The sequence below is a fragment of the Ambystoma mexicanum genome, chromosome 3p, assembly GCF_040938575.1.
Source record: "Ambystoma mexicanum isolate Mex_15411 chromosome 3p, UKY_AmexF1_1, whole genome shotgun sequence".
NCBI classification, from domain to species: Eukaryota; Metazoa; Chordata; class Amphibia; order Caudata; family Ambystomatidae; genus Ambystoma; species Ambystoma mexicanum.
Window position 1 is genome coordinate 190,495,402 of NC_090925.1, and position 15,561 is coordinate 190,510,962.

At 44.5% G+C, this 15,561-nt stretch overlaps 1 protein-coding gene across 2 annotated transcripts in view; it reads right to left on the reverse strand.

The window, feature by feature from the left end:
* Positions 1-11,522: 11,522 nt before the first annotated feature.
* PHB2 (prohibitin 2) overlaps positions 11,523-15,561 on the reverse strand; it is a 41,802-nt gene continuing 37,763 nt past the window's right edge. For both annotated transcript variants that reach the window (XM_069650597.1, XM_069650596.1), the window contains exons 6-9: positions 15,181-15,310; positions 14,567-14,672; positions 12,133-12,208; positions 11,523-11,633 (exon numbers count right to left, since the gene is read on the reverse strand). In XM_069650597.1, coding sequence (XP_069506698.1) covers positions 11,553-11,633; positions 12,133-12,208; positions 14,567-14,672; positions 15,181-15,310 — 393 coding nt within the window. In that variant the 3' untranslated portion in view covers positions 11,523-11,552. The remainder of the gene's footprint in view (positions 11,634-12,132; positions 12,209-14,566; positions 14,673-15,180; positions 15,311-15,561) is intronic.

The following is a 15,561-nucleotide window of genomic DNA, read 5'->3' on the forward strand; positions in this document are numbered from 1 at the left end:
TTTGAAGACTGATATTGCATTATTACAAGAGACACATTTGATTGAAACTGTAGCAGAAAAATTATGCGAAGGTTGGGTTGGTCAAGTCTTTCATTCCCCTTACTCGGCAGCATCCTGTGGTGTTTTGATTTTAATACGGACACATTTTCTGGGAAAGGTATTAAATTCAAAAGCAGATATGGAAGGCAGGTTGATCTCTATATCCATGCGTGCTCACAACACTGAAAGGACAATATGTAATGTTTACACCCTAATTATGAACAGTGGTCCCTTCTTCAGTAAAGTTGGTAGACATTTGATTGACACAAGGGGGAAAATATCGTTTTGGGAGGAGATTTCAATGTTACCCTCGACCATGTTATGGACAGGAATAGTCCGAGGCTTAGAGATGGCAAAAAGAAGGACAGGGACAGGTTCGGCCTGCTCAAGAAGGACTTCTTTCTATCAGATGTTCGGAGACTGGAACACCCCACAGAGAGGGAATATCTTGTTTATTCGGGGGCACATGACAATTACTCCAGGATAGATAATATTATGAAATCTGGAAAGGTGACTCAATACTACATTTCTGAAAACGTTCAGAGTATAATAATCTCGGATCATGTTCCGATTAAGTTGTGTTTAGCTTTAAATTTTGCAATGGACAGACCGCAAGCTTGGGGAAGGAGTACTGCAATCCTGGAGGATATGTTGAGGGAGTCAAGAAGCACTGGAATATCTCGCACATCATTTGAATGAGGTGGATCTTGACATGATATGGGAAGGTTTTAAATGTGTGATGAGGTGTACTCATGACATTATATGGGATTCAGAGGAAAGAAAAAGATAAAGAGCTGTTAACACCAAGCACGAAGGTGAACGGTTTGGAAAAGCAAGTTATCCTAGAGTCCCCACTCGGGAGGAAAAAAACCAGACCAGTATGGTATCTAAATAATGAACGAGTTGAGGTTGTTACCTCTTTTGTCTACCTGGGGGTGCTACTAAACACCAGCTTGAACGATGCCCCAAGGATTGTTCAAATGAAAATAAGAATAACCCACCTAGCATCACAAGCGAGAATCTTAAGATTTGGTCAATTCTCTATCCAGTGATCCAATTTTACATAAGCCAAAGTGATGGCTATAAATATCTATGGCACAGAGGTCTTTTTGGCTACAGACCGGATTTGGTGGACGACACTCGAGAGTAGATTTTGGAAGAGAGTGCTAGACCTACCCACGTGTACACCGATGCCTGCAATCAGGTACGAGGTGGGCCTAACCTCTCTATGTGCGATGATAGAGTGGAAATCTCTGTCATTGTACACAAAGTGTCATCTTGTCCCCCCAGTTCGAGGGTTCAGGATCCTAGATAACTCCGCTGAACCTATATTAAACAGCTGGGCCTCAGCTTGTACTAAGATGTTGAAGTCTGTCACACCTCGGCGCCGTTCCACACTACGACCCCGTGCTTCATACTTACCTCAGGGCCGACAGCGGAAAAGGACATCTGGCAAAACTATTGCGCTTTGCCGTTCTGTTCGGCATTCTGCAGCGCCATTCTTGATGAAGTGGAGAATGCCATGGAGGCTAACGACTACTGCACCAGCCAGACGGTTTCGAACTACGATTCCCATGAAACCTAAGGGAATTCGTAGTCCATAACATCACGTGTGCCTCCCCTCACTTGGCTCCACCTCCTCAGTGATTTAAGCGGCTGCAACCCGGAGGACGCTGCTTCTGTTTGAATGTTACAGCTGGCGCTTAAGTTCCGTCTTTAACGCCTTGTTCCTGAAGCTCCTCTTTTCAGTTTCCAGTCTGCTCAACGGAATACTGTTTCCTTCTCCTTCATTCTGTGCTCCCGTGTACCGAACTATCTTTTGAACCAAGGACTGCCTGTCTGCTGTTTGTTACCTTCTTGCTCGCCCGTGTACCGACTTGAGGATTGTGGTAAGGACTGCCTGTCTGCTGATTCCGTTACCTTCTCGCCTGTGTACCGAATAGAAATACTGCCCAACGGACTGCCTTAGCACTTTTCCTTAAGTTCTAAGTATTTTTGTTTTTGTGCGCCTTTCCCACGCACCCTAGCCTCACCTGCACTCCTCCTCTCGCTTGTTCTGGAATCCTTCCATTTGGCTCCACTTTTAAAAGACGTTTTCTGTTATGGATTCTACCTGGTTCTGCCCTACAAGTGCACTTTGAGGACGCCTTGCAGTTGTGCACCCACCCGGATCTAGTGCGTCCCTCGTTCCACCCGGGACTAGTTACCCAACTAACATTTCCCGTTTATTATTTTACACTGTCGTTGTGTTCTGCATCCTGGAGTACAAGGGAACTTTGACTTCCTAGGGGAAGACTTTCAGTGCCTTTTTCTCCTTGTTGTTTACTTTACTCAGGATAGTCCCTAATTCATTGTCTATAATATTTTAGGGGATATCAGGGCATTGTAATTTCAGGATCCAGGGACTGGGTTGTTCAGGTACTATTCTGTCTTATCTCCATCTATTGGTAGTTGCTGTTATTCCAAGTGATTAATCGTGTGTTGTTTCTTGCAGCTGGGTCCGTGGCGGCGTGTTTCTCCCCGCTCTTTCGGGTGATCAGTCCCTCTGTCTGGCACACCTATCAGCAGAGGGTCATATCATCAGAAAGGTCATTTTCCCTCATAGAGAGGAGGCTCAGGTGGAGGCTCCAACCCGAGCTCTTCAATCAACGTACAGCCTCACTGGTCAGGCCTCCTGTCTTGTCTACTCTCGTTCGGTGAGTAACAAAGTCTCTAGGAGGCTCAGAATCAGACCTACTGTGTAACCAAGATGCCATCAAAATGAAACTATGGAGGCAAGACTGGGTTGACATTATAGCAGCAAAAGATTTATATAAATCTTATTGGAACTTAGGTTGAGTGCAGACAAAGGAACTCAACTCCAACCTATCTTAGACTGTTTCCTTGTCCCTCTTTGTGAGCAAAACTGTAAAGATTCAGGCTGAACCTACTGTCCACAAAAGAGGTCTTGATAAACAGGAAACAATGTCATGAATTGGACTCCAGCTGCAGATTATGTCAAATATACCACCAAGGAAACACTATCACTTAACACTGTTATGCGAAGGGTTAACTGAGAAATTAACCGTTTTATTTAGGTAAAACATTTAACAACTTCCCTTCGTTGTCCTTGGATGAGTGGTGGTATTAACTTATAAGTGGCGAAAGTCTGAACCAAACAATTGCCTTGCTTAGATTCATGGATGACATCCTCAAAGTGCCAGATTAGCCGTTACCACAGCTGCTAGTTTAAGGCTCTAGAGTTGATGGTGGACGGTTTTAAAAGAAATTTCCGAGAACAACACAAAAAGACAAGGCTGGAGATATAAGGAAGTAATTCACACAGCCACATGATAGGCCACACATTATGATTTAACTTGTCATACATAAATTAGATTATTAAGAATGTATTAATCTTTAGGTTTTATTTTCTGTGGTGTTTTTGCTAATGTGTACATTTTATTGGCTGTATTATGTTAGTTCATCTCTGCTGTTAAGCGAAGGACAATCACTTCTTATGTGGATGTTAAATAGTTTTATTTGTGAAGTGAATGGTTTTTGTATAAACCAAGCACTAAAATGAGCGGTGTACTCATGAGATCATCAGGGATTCAGAGGACAGAAAAAGAGAAAGAGCCGTTAACACTAAGCACAAAGGTGAACGATTTGAAAAAGGAAGTTATGGGTTCACCAGATGCTGGGAAAAGACAAAAGCTTTCAAAAATATTAAATATGATTTGAACAAAAACCCTTAGTGAAAAAGCTGAACGTGCGCTTTGTAGGATACGATATAATTATTACAAGGGTGGAGAGTAGTGTGCTCGATTACTGGCTCATTGTGTGTGTGTGAGAGCGGAAGGAAGAGCGATTGAAAGACAGGGAGGTTGTGTGTCCTATAATCCTCTTGAAATTAATGTTTTTAGAGAATACTATGAAAATCTGTACAAAGGGACACAAATCCCCAATTCTATACAGATAGATGAATATCTGTTGAATCAATCGCTAGAACGTTTATCTGTGGAGGAAAATGTGGAATTGGAAAGAGAACGATGGATGAGATAAGGAGAGCTGTGTTTGGAATGAATGCAAGGAAGTGTCTGTGACCGGAAGGTTTGCCCTTTGAAGTTTTGAGTTTGCTTAAAGACACCTTCAGGCATCGTAGAAATAAAGGCAGGCTTGCTCCCACACTTTGACATGCTACAATTTCATTACTTTTGAAGCCTGGAAGAGCCCCTCTAAATCCAGGCAGCTATAGACCGATCCGTCTGATTAATTCAGATTGTAAAATCATTTCAAAGATCCTGGCATAACGGATAGAGAATGTATTAACAAAGTTAATTCCCCCAATCAAGCTCGGTTTAAAAACGGTAGAATCTAAGCAACAAACATGAAGAAACTCTTATTAACAATATCAGAATCCCAAAAATAAGGAATAGAATCAGTGACCCTGTTTTTGGATGCATAAAAGACATTTGATCAAGTAAGATGGGAGTTTCTATTTAAGCCAATGGGAAGAATTAATTTTGGTCCCGAATTCATGAGTTGGGTGAAATTGCTCTACTGGAGCTCATCGGCAGTGTTGACCACTAATGGTAAGATCGCATCCAAATTCATATTACATCGTGGAACAAAACCAGGTTATCCATTGTCACCCTTACTTTTTGTGATCTTCTTGGAACCGCTGGCAGTGGCTATTAGATCAGAGGAGAGGATTGCAGGAGTTCACTTTAATGGAATTACACAAAAACTTTGGCTTTATGCAGATGACCTTCTACTTGTAGTACATGATTTATCAACACCCGTGTTCGAGACCTACCCTTTATCGCCCCTGTTTAGCGTGTGCTCTTAAATTTCAGAATATAATCATATGCTAAAGAGACACTGGTCATTCTAATGATCACCTTGGAGTGGTTATCATTCGATGAAGGAATTATACTATGTGAAAGAGCCGATGGGGCTAGTAAACTCTAGCTCAATGCAGCCAAGACTAACATTTTTATTTTTCAGCTGTTGATATGCCATTGAGTCTGCAGAACTTGCTAGTCCCCGGAAATTTCACTCTCAGGTGGCCAGGGCACAGCCATCGCCTTTGGATCCAGACTGTGGGGGTGGGCCAGTGCGGGAGGATCACCTGTGGGGGGGGGAGGATCTTTGGGGGTTGGGGGTGAGATAACAGATGGTGAGATACAGTATCCCCCCCTTTCCCATACTCCATCCTATTTTATAGGATTCTCCAACGTTCCAACTCCCCCCGCCCCTTTCTACACAAACACTGGGCTGAGGAAGAGGAGGATTGAGAGTAAAGAGGCTAACACTTGCATATACCATTGGACATGTCCCATTAATAAGGTCAAGCAAAGTTAGGCACTTGACCTTAATCAGATACATCCGATACCCATTATCTCCCACCACACGGATAAAAGGCGGAACATGGAGACACACTCTGAGCAAGGTGAGACACGAGAAGGAGCAGATCTTCCGGGGCAGAAGGCGAACCCACTGGATCAGGACAACCGATCGAGGGACCAGAGCGAGGTGTAGAGAAACCCTGAAGATACCTCCAAGAGGTTGTTGCCTCCGGGAAACCATGAATGATACATGGAGAAAGCCAAATCCCAGACAAGAAGAAGACTGCATTGTGTTTCAAGGATGCCAGAGACCCTCCCGAGTGAACGGCAGAGTTGGGGAGGCGGGGCCAAGCCTTTGGTTTCAACATTGACTCATGAATCAAAGCCGCAGAGAACAGAAAGGAATGCACACAAACAGTGAATTCGCGTGTTAGGGAGAATTCTAAGAAATGTGCTAGTACCTCTCTACCTTAAGAGACCCCCCCCCAGCTCTTTTTGCTGGACTTTAGGCCTTTTAATCTCTAACCTGGAGCAGGCAAGACCCTTTTCCCACTCTCTCATGGTATTTTCTGTGATTTAGACTCTGTTTCTTTTGACTCTGGAGTCTGACAAACTCCATAGCCATAATATGTACATTGTGTCACACAGCACCTTCAGTGCAGTGCCACAGGGATGTCTCGTAGATTTCCCAAAGGTTTAAATACCTTCTTTTGGTGAAACTACTGCTTCCAAGAGCAGTGAAGTGAAATTGACTTTACTTACATTTTGTAACTTTCTAGACCCAGCACACACTATCTTACAATAGGGTGCTGGAGGGGTTACTTAGTATCCCCTTTTCTCTACTTTCTCATGTAACAATTTTGTTACCCTTTCTACAATTAATAGCTGGTGGCAGTGGTTTACATTTTACTACCATTGTGTGTTTTTACCACGGGCTGCAATTGCAACTACAGTGAGACACCCATGGATGTCCATATTGTCAAAAGGGCCCTGGTCGTCTTTTTTCGCCATTTCTTGTTGGAAAGGTCCTTCTTGAGATTTACTTTGCGCACTAAACCAGGTTTAGTCCCTTTGTTTGTTTTGTCTTTGGCGGGATTCACGAGTGAAGCCTGCCTCTGGCACCAGTATGTCTGGCATGGGCAGGAAGTGAGGGAGGTGCCCAAAGCTCCCTGTGCTTCAATGGTTACAGGAACGCACCCAATGGTGATTGGCCGGCTGGCTGTCTTTGGAGGACAGCCACCCTGCTGCGTGATTGACAGCGAGGCTGGAATGAATGGGAGAAACTGCATAAAAGGCGAGGCGTTTTGGCTTGCAAGGCAGAGTCGACCACTGGACGAAGGAATCTGAAGAAGAACTTGGAAGACGCCTGCAGCAACTCCTGAACCGTTGGTTTGCCCGGTGAAGCCCTGCTGCTGTGCTGAAACTCAATTAGTTTCGACTAGAGAAGCCCTGCAAGGATGACTTCTCCCCTTGGGTTGATGGGACCAATCAACCACAAAGTGAACTTGCTTGGACATCCTCTCTGAGCTGGCTGTACTTCCACTGCTGCTGCTGGAACCGAAGTGCCGGGAGAGGAACACTAAATCGAATGGATCGCTTTTACGTCAGACCCGAGCTCCAGGAAGATCATCCGGACTTCCCTGAAGCAGGACTGACCAAGCCCGAGCCACCTCAGAGTGCTGGATCCCAGATGCGAGGAATGTCTGAAGTGGTGTCCGAGAATCGCAGTGTTGCCATTTGCTGTCTGACGTGAAGACCTGAAACCGCAGCGTTACTATTTGCCTTTAGACGCAAGGAGCTGAAACCGCAGTGTTACTATTTCCTGTCAGACGCAAGGAGCTGAAACCCGCGAAGAGCCGCTGAATTGAAGTTTGCCCATTGCTGCTGCCGACCTTCCCATTGCAGTGCAGGAGTCCCTCTTGTCCCCACGACTGAGGCCCAGGAACACCAGGATCTGCATAGCTGTACAGGCACAGAAGCCAGCTGGAACAATTTCTTCTAACCAAAAGGTACTGTAAAGTTATGAGGACTTACCTCTTGTGGTGTAGCCTTACTTGTTCTCAGTTGAGACTTGTCTAGGTTAACCATGCAGAGTTCCTTACAGCTTTGCCCATCACAAGCCTCCCAGCTTGTGGCCCTTCAAGTGTTTATTCATATAAACTTTTCTACAAACATTGTGCAAGACTTTTACTTACCTAAAGAGAAGATCTCCAGCTCCCCTAGACTTTGCTCAACCAACATTGGTTGTCCTGGCTCCCTGAAAGACTCTTCTTACCTCTGACTTTGCGTTTTACCTTTCCCCCAGGAAAGGGTTAATTTACTTTGCATTGGAGGGTTCAGAAAGTACTTACCGGTTTTATGAAGTATGTGTTAACCTTTGTTTTATTCCTGTCTAAAACTTTGCACCAATCTCAGCATTGCTCTAAATGTACCAGCGATAAATCAATGTCCAGTGTCCTAGCTATTTAAGTCACCTGAGGGTGTAGGCAGTGTCTGTGTGCCATCCCCAATGAGTATGATCTGATTTAGAGAAACAGTGTATTTTGAAGTGTATTTTGAAGTGTTACATGTTTTGCTCCCTTCCGAAGAAGGCTTATATAACCGACTGTTAAATTAATAATTGTTTAATCGAGAAACCTTGAGTGTAAGAGTTTATTTGAATACTTGTCACTGTGAATCTCTGTGTAACCACTCCACTGTTCACATTGACCCCTCTTCAGATAAGCCTGGTTGCTCAGCCACATTACCAACCTGTGTAGTACAAACTTCTACCAAAGGTTGGGTTCCTATTGCCAGGAAGTCAAGGTTGATGTAGTCTCCCAAAGGGTACTGCACACAATCTTGCCTAATATAGCGAAAGACATAAAAGGCCGGTTTGTGGTAAGGAAAGATTGAAGCCACAACAGTGTATCTGCAAATTTAAGGTTGCACACATCTTCAGATGTGAAAGAAAGCAAACCTGCAGTGAAGTCAGCTGTAACTGTAAAGCCAGTGATCCAGAGTAGCGCAGTGGTCTGGCGAAAGAAAACAGCCCACTCGAAAGTCTCTGCAACATGTTTGATGTTTTGTTATAAAACAACAAAGTGAACAAACTCTGAAATGCGCGATGTTCAAGATTAAACCCGACGGAAGGGGAAGTTAAAAGGTGATCGCTTTAAGAGAAAGATTTCTTTGAACTTTTCTGATTTTGTTATGGAACTACCAAACCAAGCGACACTGGGGCAAATACCATAAGGGAGAACTGAAGTGAAAGTCGAAGTGGTCCTGCAGAGGTCTATGGAAAAAGCCTTGCACATTCGAAAGTCTTCGACATCAGTGAACGGTCCGAGCCTGACTGAGGGAGACCTGGAACATGAAATAAGTTAGGGGAAGGGAACCCTTAACGAATGTGAATAAAGCTTGGGGAAGGGAGCCCCTGAAAGTGCTGTGATTGCGAGGTCTTCGCCCGGCTGAGGGAGATCTACGTTGGATCAGATACTTTTGTTGAGAAGTCCGAGCCCGACTGAGGGAGACCTACGTGAACTTTTGGTGAACTTAAGTGACACTAACGTGGAAGGCCAAGCAGGCCTCGACCCACGTTTTGAACTGCCTTTTTTTGATAACCTGAGCCAGAGTGTATCGCCCCTGTCTACAGGGACCGCCTTACTATGTGCTGTCCAACGTGGAGAGGAGAGCTGACACAGCCATCGTGATCATTTATGTTATAACACTGACTTCCCCTTTACACACTTTTTATATACGAGATAGGGCAGGCATTAGGTTTAGTATAGGCCATTTTGATTTGACAGACTGACTAGGACTGTGTTTTCTTTATTATTTTATTTTTTTAAACAATTTTATTGATTTTATTCAAACATAACTCAAACCAAGCTTACAGTGGATACAAAATATCAATCACAAATAAACATCAATTGTTTTATTCCACCCCACTGCGTCTCCCTGTCCCTCCGCCGCCCCCAGCCTACTCCCCCTCATTTCCAGTCTCTACCTCTTGCGGTAGGGATTCCTCGTCGACAGAACTCATTGAGTCTCTATCATTTGGTCCGTCATGCGAAGGCCCAAATAATTCAGCCATCAGTTGCCTCCAACCCAATAGGGTTCTGGCTTCTTCTTCTATCTCCCCTTTACACGCTTCCTGCCATACCACTGTTTCTGCCTCCGCCCACTTCTGCAAATCCCTCCACCACGTTTCCATTTTGGGTCGATGACATGCCTTCCAACCCATAGCAATCCTTCTCTTTGCTAGAACATACGCTAGATCTTTCAGTTTGCTTACATGTTTAAGCTTACGCGGTCTGGGGAACCCTCCTATCAAACAAGCCCACGCGGTATCTACCTTCACATGGATCCCTTTGTCTTCCATTTTCTGTGCTATTTCTCCCCAGTATCTCTCTATTAATGGGCACACCCAAAACATATGCACCATTCCCGCATTTTCTTCATTGCATTTTGGGCACACTTGGCGTTCCGCATTTTTAAATTTAGCTATCTTTTGTGGCGTCAAGTATGCCCTGTGAGTTATATACAGCTGTATCTGCTGTAACCTGGCATTTCTCAATACTTTTTTATGGTATCCTTGCGCTCTCTCCCACATCCCATCACTCATCGCGGCCCCTACTACTTCTTCCCAGTCCAGCCTAAGTTGCACCACCTCCTTGTCCGCCTGAGACATTATCATCTTGTATAATCTAGATGTTTCGTGTCCTCCATCTGCTATATCATATATCATGTCTATAGTGGCGCCCGGTTCCTCCGCTAGTGCCACCTCAGACCAGGTATCTCTAATTCGTTGCACCATCCCGTGGAATGTATTGCCCCACGCTCAGCACCATTAGTTCCACCAGCTCCCCAAATTCCAGTATCTTCCCCTCCTGCCACACATCCCCCATTGTTGCTATAACCACTGTTTCCCAATGTTTTCTAATCATTAGCCTCAGTTGCCTTTCTCTTCCCACCACTGTGACCAATGGGATCTGTGGGGAGCACGGGGATGGCTTGTCCATTAATCGGCATGCTCTTTGCCACATCCCCCACTCAAGTCCCAACATCTCCGGGCGGCCTCCCAACTCCGATTTAGGCAACCAAATTATCTCCTGTAGAACTGTAGAAAGTATGGGGCGCAGTTCCTCTGAAACAGCCTGTATTCTAAGGTAGGTTAATCAGAGAGCCATTTGGCTACGTATTGTAGTTGGCTCGCCACATAATAGACTTCCCAGTTTGGTAATTTAATGCCTCCTTTTTCATATGGATTTTGTAGTTTCCACAGAGCTACCCTGTTCCTCATCCCGTGCCTTAAGAATGCCCTGCATATGCCATCCAGCCTAGCAAAGAATTGTTCTCTTTATTATTTGATGGTAGAGACTACTCCCATCATAGCTATAGTGCAAAATAGGAGTTTTTCCAAACCCCAAGAATTTAATTAAAGGTTTTGAAACTTGTAGCTCGTGTCAGTGTAATACTTGTAATACCATGCCTCCCTTACAATATCTAAAGTGGAGGTTGATGTCACGAACAACATATGGTCTCTTGAATACAACAAAAAAACAGGGTCTTACCTTCCTCTGCAGCGACGAATAATGATGGAGGAAAAGTGTGGGGAAATGAGAGGAGAGAGAAAAAGAAAAAAAGGGCATATTAGCCACATGCATTTCAAGTTACAAGATCAGCCTACTATGAAACACCCCAGAAAGGTTTAATGCTAGTCTCAGTGCTGGATTAGCAGTGTAGCTACAAGTCATGATTGAAGGTACACAGATATAGAAGTGTGCAAGCGTCAGTGCTTAAAAAGCTAGATGGAGGGCCATCGAAGTAGCAAGGATGGTGCATGTCAGGAAAGAGGTGCACCAGTTTTGCATCTACACACTTTTCCTTTTAGGGTAGCTTTGTCGAGTCCAAAGTCAAACTGGTCTCTTTGGCCAGAACACTCTGCATGCACCCCATATCCCAGCAGACATCGTATAATTCTTCTGGCTGTACACGTAGCTTCAAAGTCCTCTCCCACTACCCATTCAATTTCCCTGCTGAGCCCAAGCTCAACTGAGCATCACTTCTAATCCATGCTGGCATCAGGCCCTAACCCGCACTGCCTTTGTTGGCTATGATTCTTCTCCGGACTTTCAGTATCCCCACATGAACCAGTCCTTTCCTGGATCCGCTCAAAGCTCTGCACTGCCTCTCCCGAACAACTTACCTAGTGAAACTGTCCTCCTGCAGGCTTATCATCAGACTGTTGGAGTTAAGGTAGACCTTGTTTTGTGACGCAGCAATCTTTGGAGAAGGAAAGAAAAAGAGTTATTGGATGAGAAGGCGGCAAAAGAAAAAGTGGAGGAAAGGAAAAACAGGAGGAAAGTGATAAAGGAGAGGGATTTATAGGGATATAATAATTGGAGGCAAATAGAAGAGTCAAAATGGACAGTGGGAAGTGAAAAAGGCAGGGAGCCCAAGGAAAGGAATAGGTCAAAGGAGATCACGAGAGAAGAACAGCTACCTGTAATAAATGTTGAATGCTTAGAAATAGACCATTCCTGGAATGTCGGACTGACACATTGCTACTGGTCCTCACCCGCTTCCTCATTACTAGCCCTCTCCATACCTTCACCACAGCCTCTTTCTCCTTGTTAGCCAACCAACCCCCATCCATTATCCTCTAACCCGACTCCCGCCCAGTTTCTCCCACAGATGCCTCACACACGCTGCTCTTCTCCATGCCCAACACCAGCTGTTTCCAACATGCATCAACACCAGCTCTCTCCGTCATGCTGCTCACCGCTTTGGCAATGCTCTGGGCGGCTCGTATCCTGCGTAGTTTCAGGTAGCCAGGATTCTTGCTGAGGGCCTCCCCGATGTAACAAATGACATAGGTTAAAGAACAACAACACTTCCAGATGACAGAAAATACCACAACTTATTTGGCATACAAAATTGTAAACACAGGATACTAATCATAGCCTTAATACTACAGTCAGGCCACCACTAGATTACCATGAATGCACATGGAATACAGATACTCCTTACTTCGCAACAGACTCTTACATTCACAACAATGATACATCACGCCCAAATTATTGGTACAACTTTAGAGTTCCACCCAGTTTATAAAACAGGGCCCCTCTTGAAACCAGGGTAGAGCTCTTCTGAGAATTATCTGCGCATAACGCTCCGTTGTGCACTAGTGACCTCGGTCTGTTAATAGCAGACAGCAGGGAGAATCCTTACATTGTCCCCAAGACTGTGGGGGTCATTACGAATTGGGTGGGTTTTGTGGGGGAAATATCACCATCAGCAGTATTTCACAAAATCCACCTAATTCTGTTTTACACTGGTGGGGAGGGAGGTATTTCTGGAACCCCTCAAAAGGTATTCCAGAAATGCCACCTCCAACAATGGTAATCTAAAAAGGTATTATTTTTTTAAATGTTATATTGTATTATTTTAAACATGTTTTCTATCCATTCCTTCCTTCAATGTGAATGTGGAAATGTAATGTATAGTAGTGATTCATACATTACCTTACATTTCTTAATGCAGAAAAGGTTCAAAAGTGATTTCCATCATTATATTAGTAAGGTGGGAAGCGAAAGCATCAGCATGGCCCACACCAATAAAAACGTAAACACTTGCACCGCCATTCAGTTAAAAAAGAAAAAGTAAAACAAAAAGGTTGGGCTTTGAAATGTGTACCTCCACCTTTCAGCAGAAAGGCCACATGAAATACTGCCCGCTGTATTTGTCAAATGCTGCCATATTTACCATCTGCCCAATTCAGGGTTGTGTCAAACAGAGATGGATTTACGACTACCGGCCAATCCATAATGAAGAGTGGTTGGGAGCTCTATGCTTTACAGTCAAAGCTGTGGTATTGAACTGGTTTCAAGTGTTCTGAGGTGAAGAGTGTTAAGTACACAATTAAAATTAGGCATGCATCAGTCCACAGATGTAGGGAACAAAGGCTATCGCTTAAAAAAAAGGGGCGCAGTCACAGTTTGTGAATTATGAAAATTGTTCATCTGTTGAGGGGTGTGAATTGGCATCCATTGCACTGTTTGTGTAATCTGTATTCATGTGGTTTTACATGATAAAGAATGTTTCAGGAAATTGTAATACGCGATATATTTAATTGTAAGGGACCTATAGACGTCTGTTTGTAAATTAATTTATGTGCATGAATTTGTTGTATAATGTAACTGATTTTTGTATTATCACATTAAAGAATACGGAATGTTGGTAATGATAACTTTCTGTTTTTAATCAGTTAATTCACACATGCCGATTGTCCCGTATAACAGGAAGTGTGGCTATTCTAGCGGTCTATTTTGCATTTCAGTGCAGGCCATCTCAAAGTGCCTTGAAAGCCATTCAGCCTGCAGCATCGTACAGGTTTCTGCTATACTATAAAATTATTGTGATGGTGTCTGCTTTGGGTCTTTAATTGCATCTTGTATTTTGAAAGCTATTAATATGTTCAGAGCCTTTATGGACTGGGTCCAAATCACTGTATGCTTAAAAAGACAAAAAAAGACAGATAAGCAGCAAGGGGCCATGTACACAGACTTACCAACTTACCAGAAAACGGCTAGAGGCAGCCTGCACACAGACACTCCTGAAAAACACTAATGGGGCTGAACCAATATGGTCCCACAAACATACTGGCTCGGGCGCCAAGACGAGAAACACTGGCACACTGACCAGAGGTCTCATAAGTCTAGACTGGCCATCAGATTACCGAAGATCGCTCATTCCCCCAATGTCACCGACACCCCGGTATGGGGTTTGACCATGTGCCCCTCAACCTCTGAACCCTGTGCCAGACCGCTCTTCTTGCGTGCCATAATGTGTGCACTCAAGGCCACGGAAAGTGCTCAGGGCTTTAGGGCAGCTCCGTTGAACCAGTGCATTTCACTTTGCAACTTTCTGTGCATCTGGCCTCATTGTGGGGATACAGAGTAGACAGCATCCCACCAGAGATTATGCATTGCTAGGCAGGGGTCAGGGGTTGTGAGGCACAGTCATTGCCAGTGCAGAGAAAGAGGGGGGGTCACCTTCGCCTTAGAATCATCATATGGCCATGACAAATGGCAACATTTGCGGAATGATGGTCAGCAACAGTATGATCTTGCTTCCATGCACCATCCCTTTTACTTGTTCTACCTTATCCCACCACAATCTCTTGCTTCATGTGATCCAGCCATTCTCGAAAGGATATCATTTTGGCTGAAGCTGCTTCTCCTTCAGCCTGTACGATTTTCTGCTTCTGGTCCTGTTTGGCCTTCTCCACTAGGAACTGGGCCCGCTGCGCCTCCTGCTGGGCTAGAGAACGTGATGGAGGGGAGCGGAAAGAGAGGTTTAGAGACAAGGGGGAGGAGGAAGAAAGAACAGTGAGCACAGGCAAAACAAGGAGAAGTTGGCAAAAGATTAAACCAGGAGAAAGACAGGTGAAGAAGTAGGGAACAGTAGGAGTGAGAAAAGAACGTGATGGGGAAGAGAGGAAGAGAATGAACCAGGGTAAAGGGACCGGAGGGTAAGAAGGTATGACAAGAAGATTATAGAACAGCATGGTGTTGAGACAAGTTGGAGAGAGAATGGGGGTAAAAAAAAAAATCTCATTTGTATGGCTTGGTTTACTATTTCCCAAACGATAGCTTTACAATGTTGAAGACAGGACTCAGGAAACCTTTGATGCAAAGAGGAGGGATAAGGGCATGGGACCAGGAGTGTGTTGACGGAGGTGGGCTGAATTTCGATCTCAAATGAACCCAACATTGAACTGAGCCTAGCCTCCAATGCAGTCTCCTGCCCCATGGAGTCCCATACTCACCCACTTGCTTGGATTCGATGGCAGCAGTGTACTCTCGGCTAAAGCTCAGCTCTGTGATGGCCACATCATCCACAATGAGGCTGAAGTCTCTGGCACGCTCTGCAAGCTCCCGTCTAATTAGCAGCGACACCTGGAACCAAAAAGGAGGCAAAGGATGAAAGGAGAGGTAAGTTTACTTACAGCATGACTCGGCCTTTGCTCACCACCTGCACGTAAAACAGATTAAAACCCCTCTTTGCTATTCTCATCCTCTCCTGTGGCAACACTTTTGTCGCACAGAACAGCTGAAATTCTTGTCCCAAACCAAGCAATTATAGACGCACTATGCAGATATCCATAGGATGTGAAAATGGAGCCTGCAGTAGTTTCTTGGATCAATGA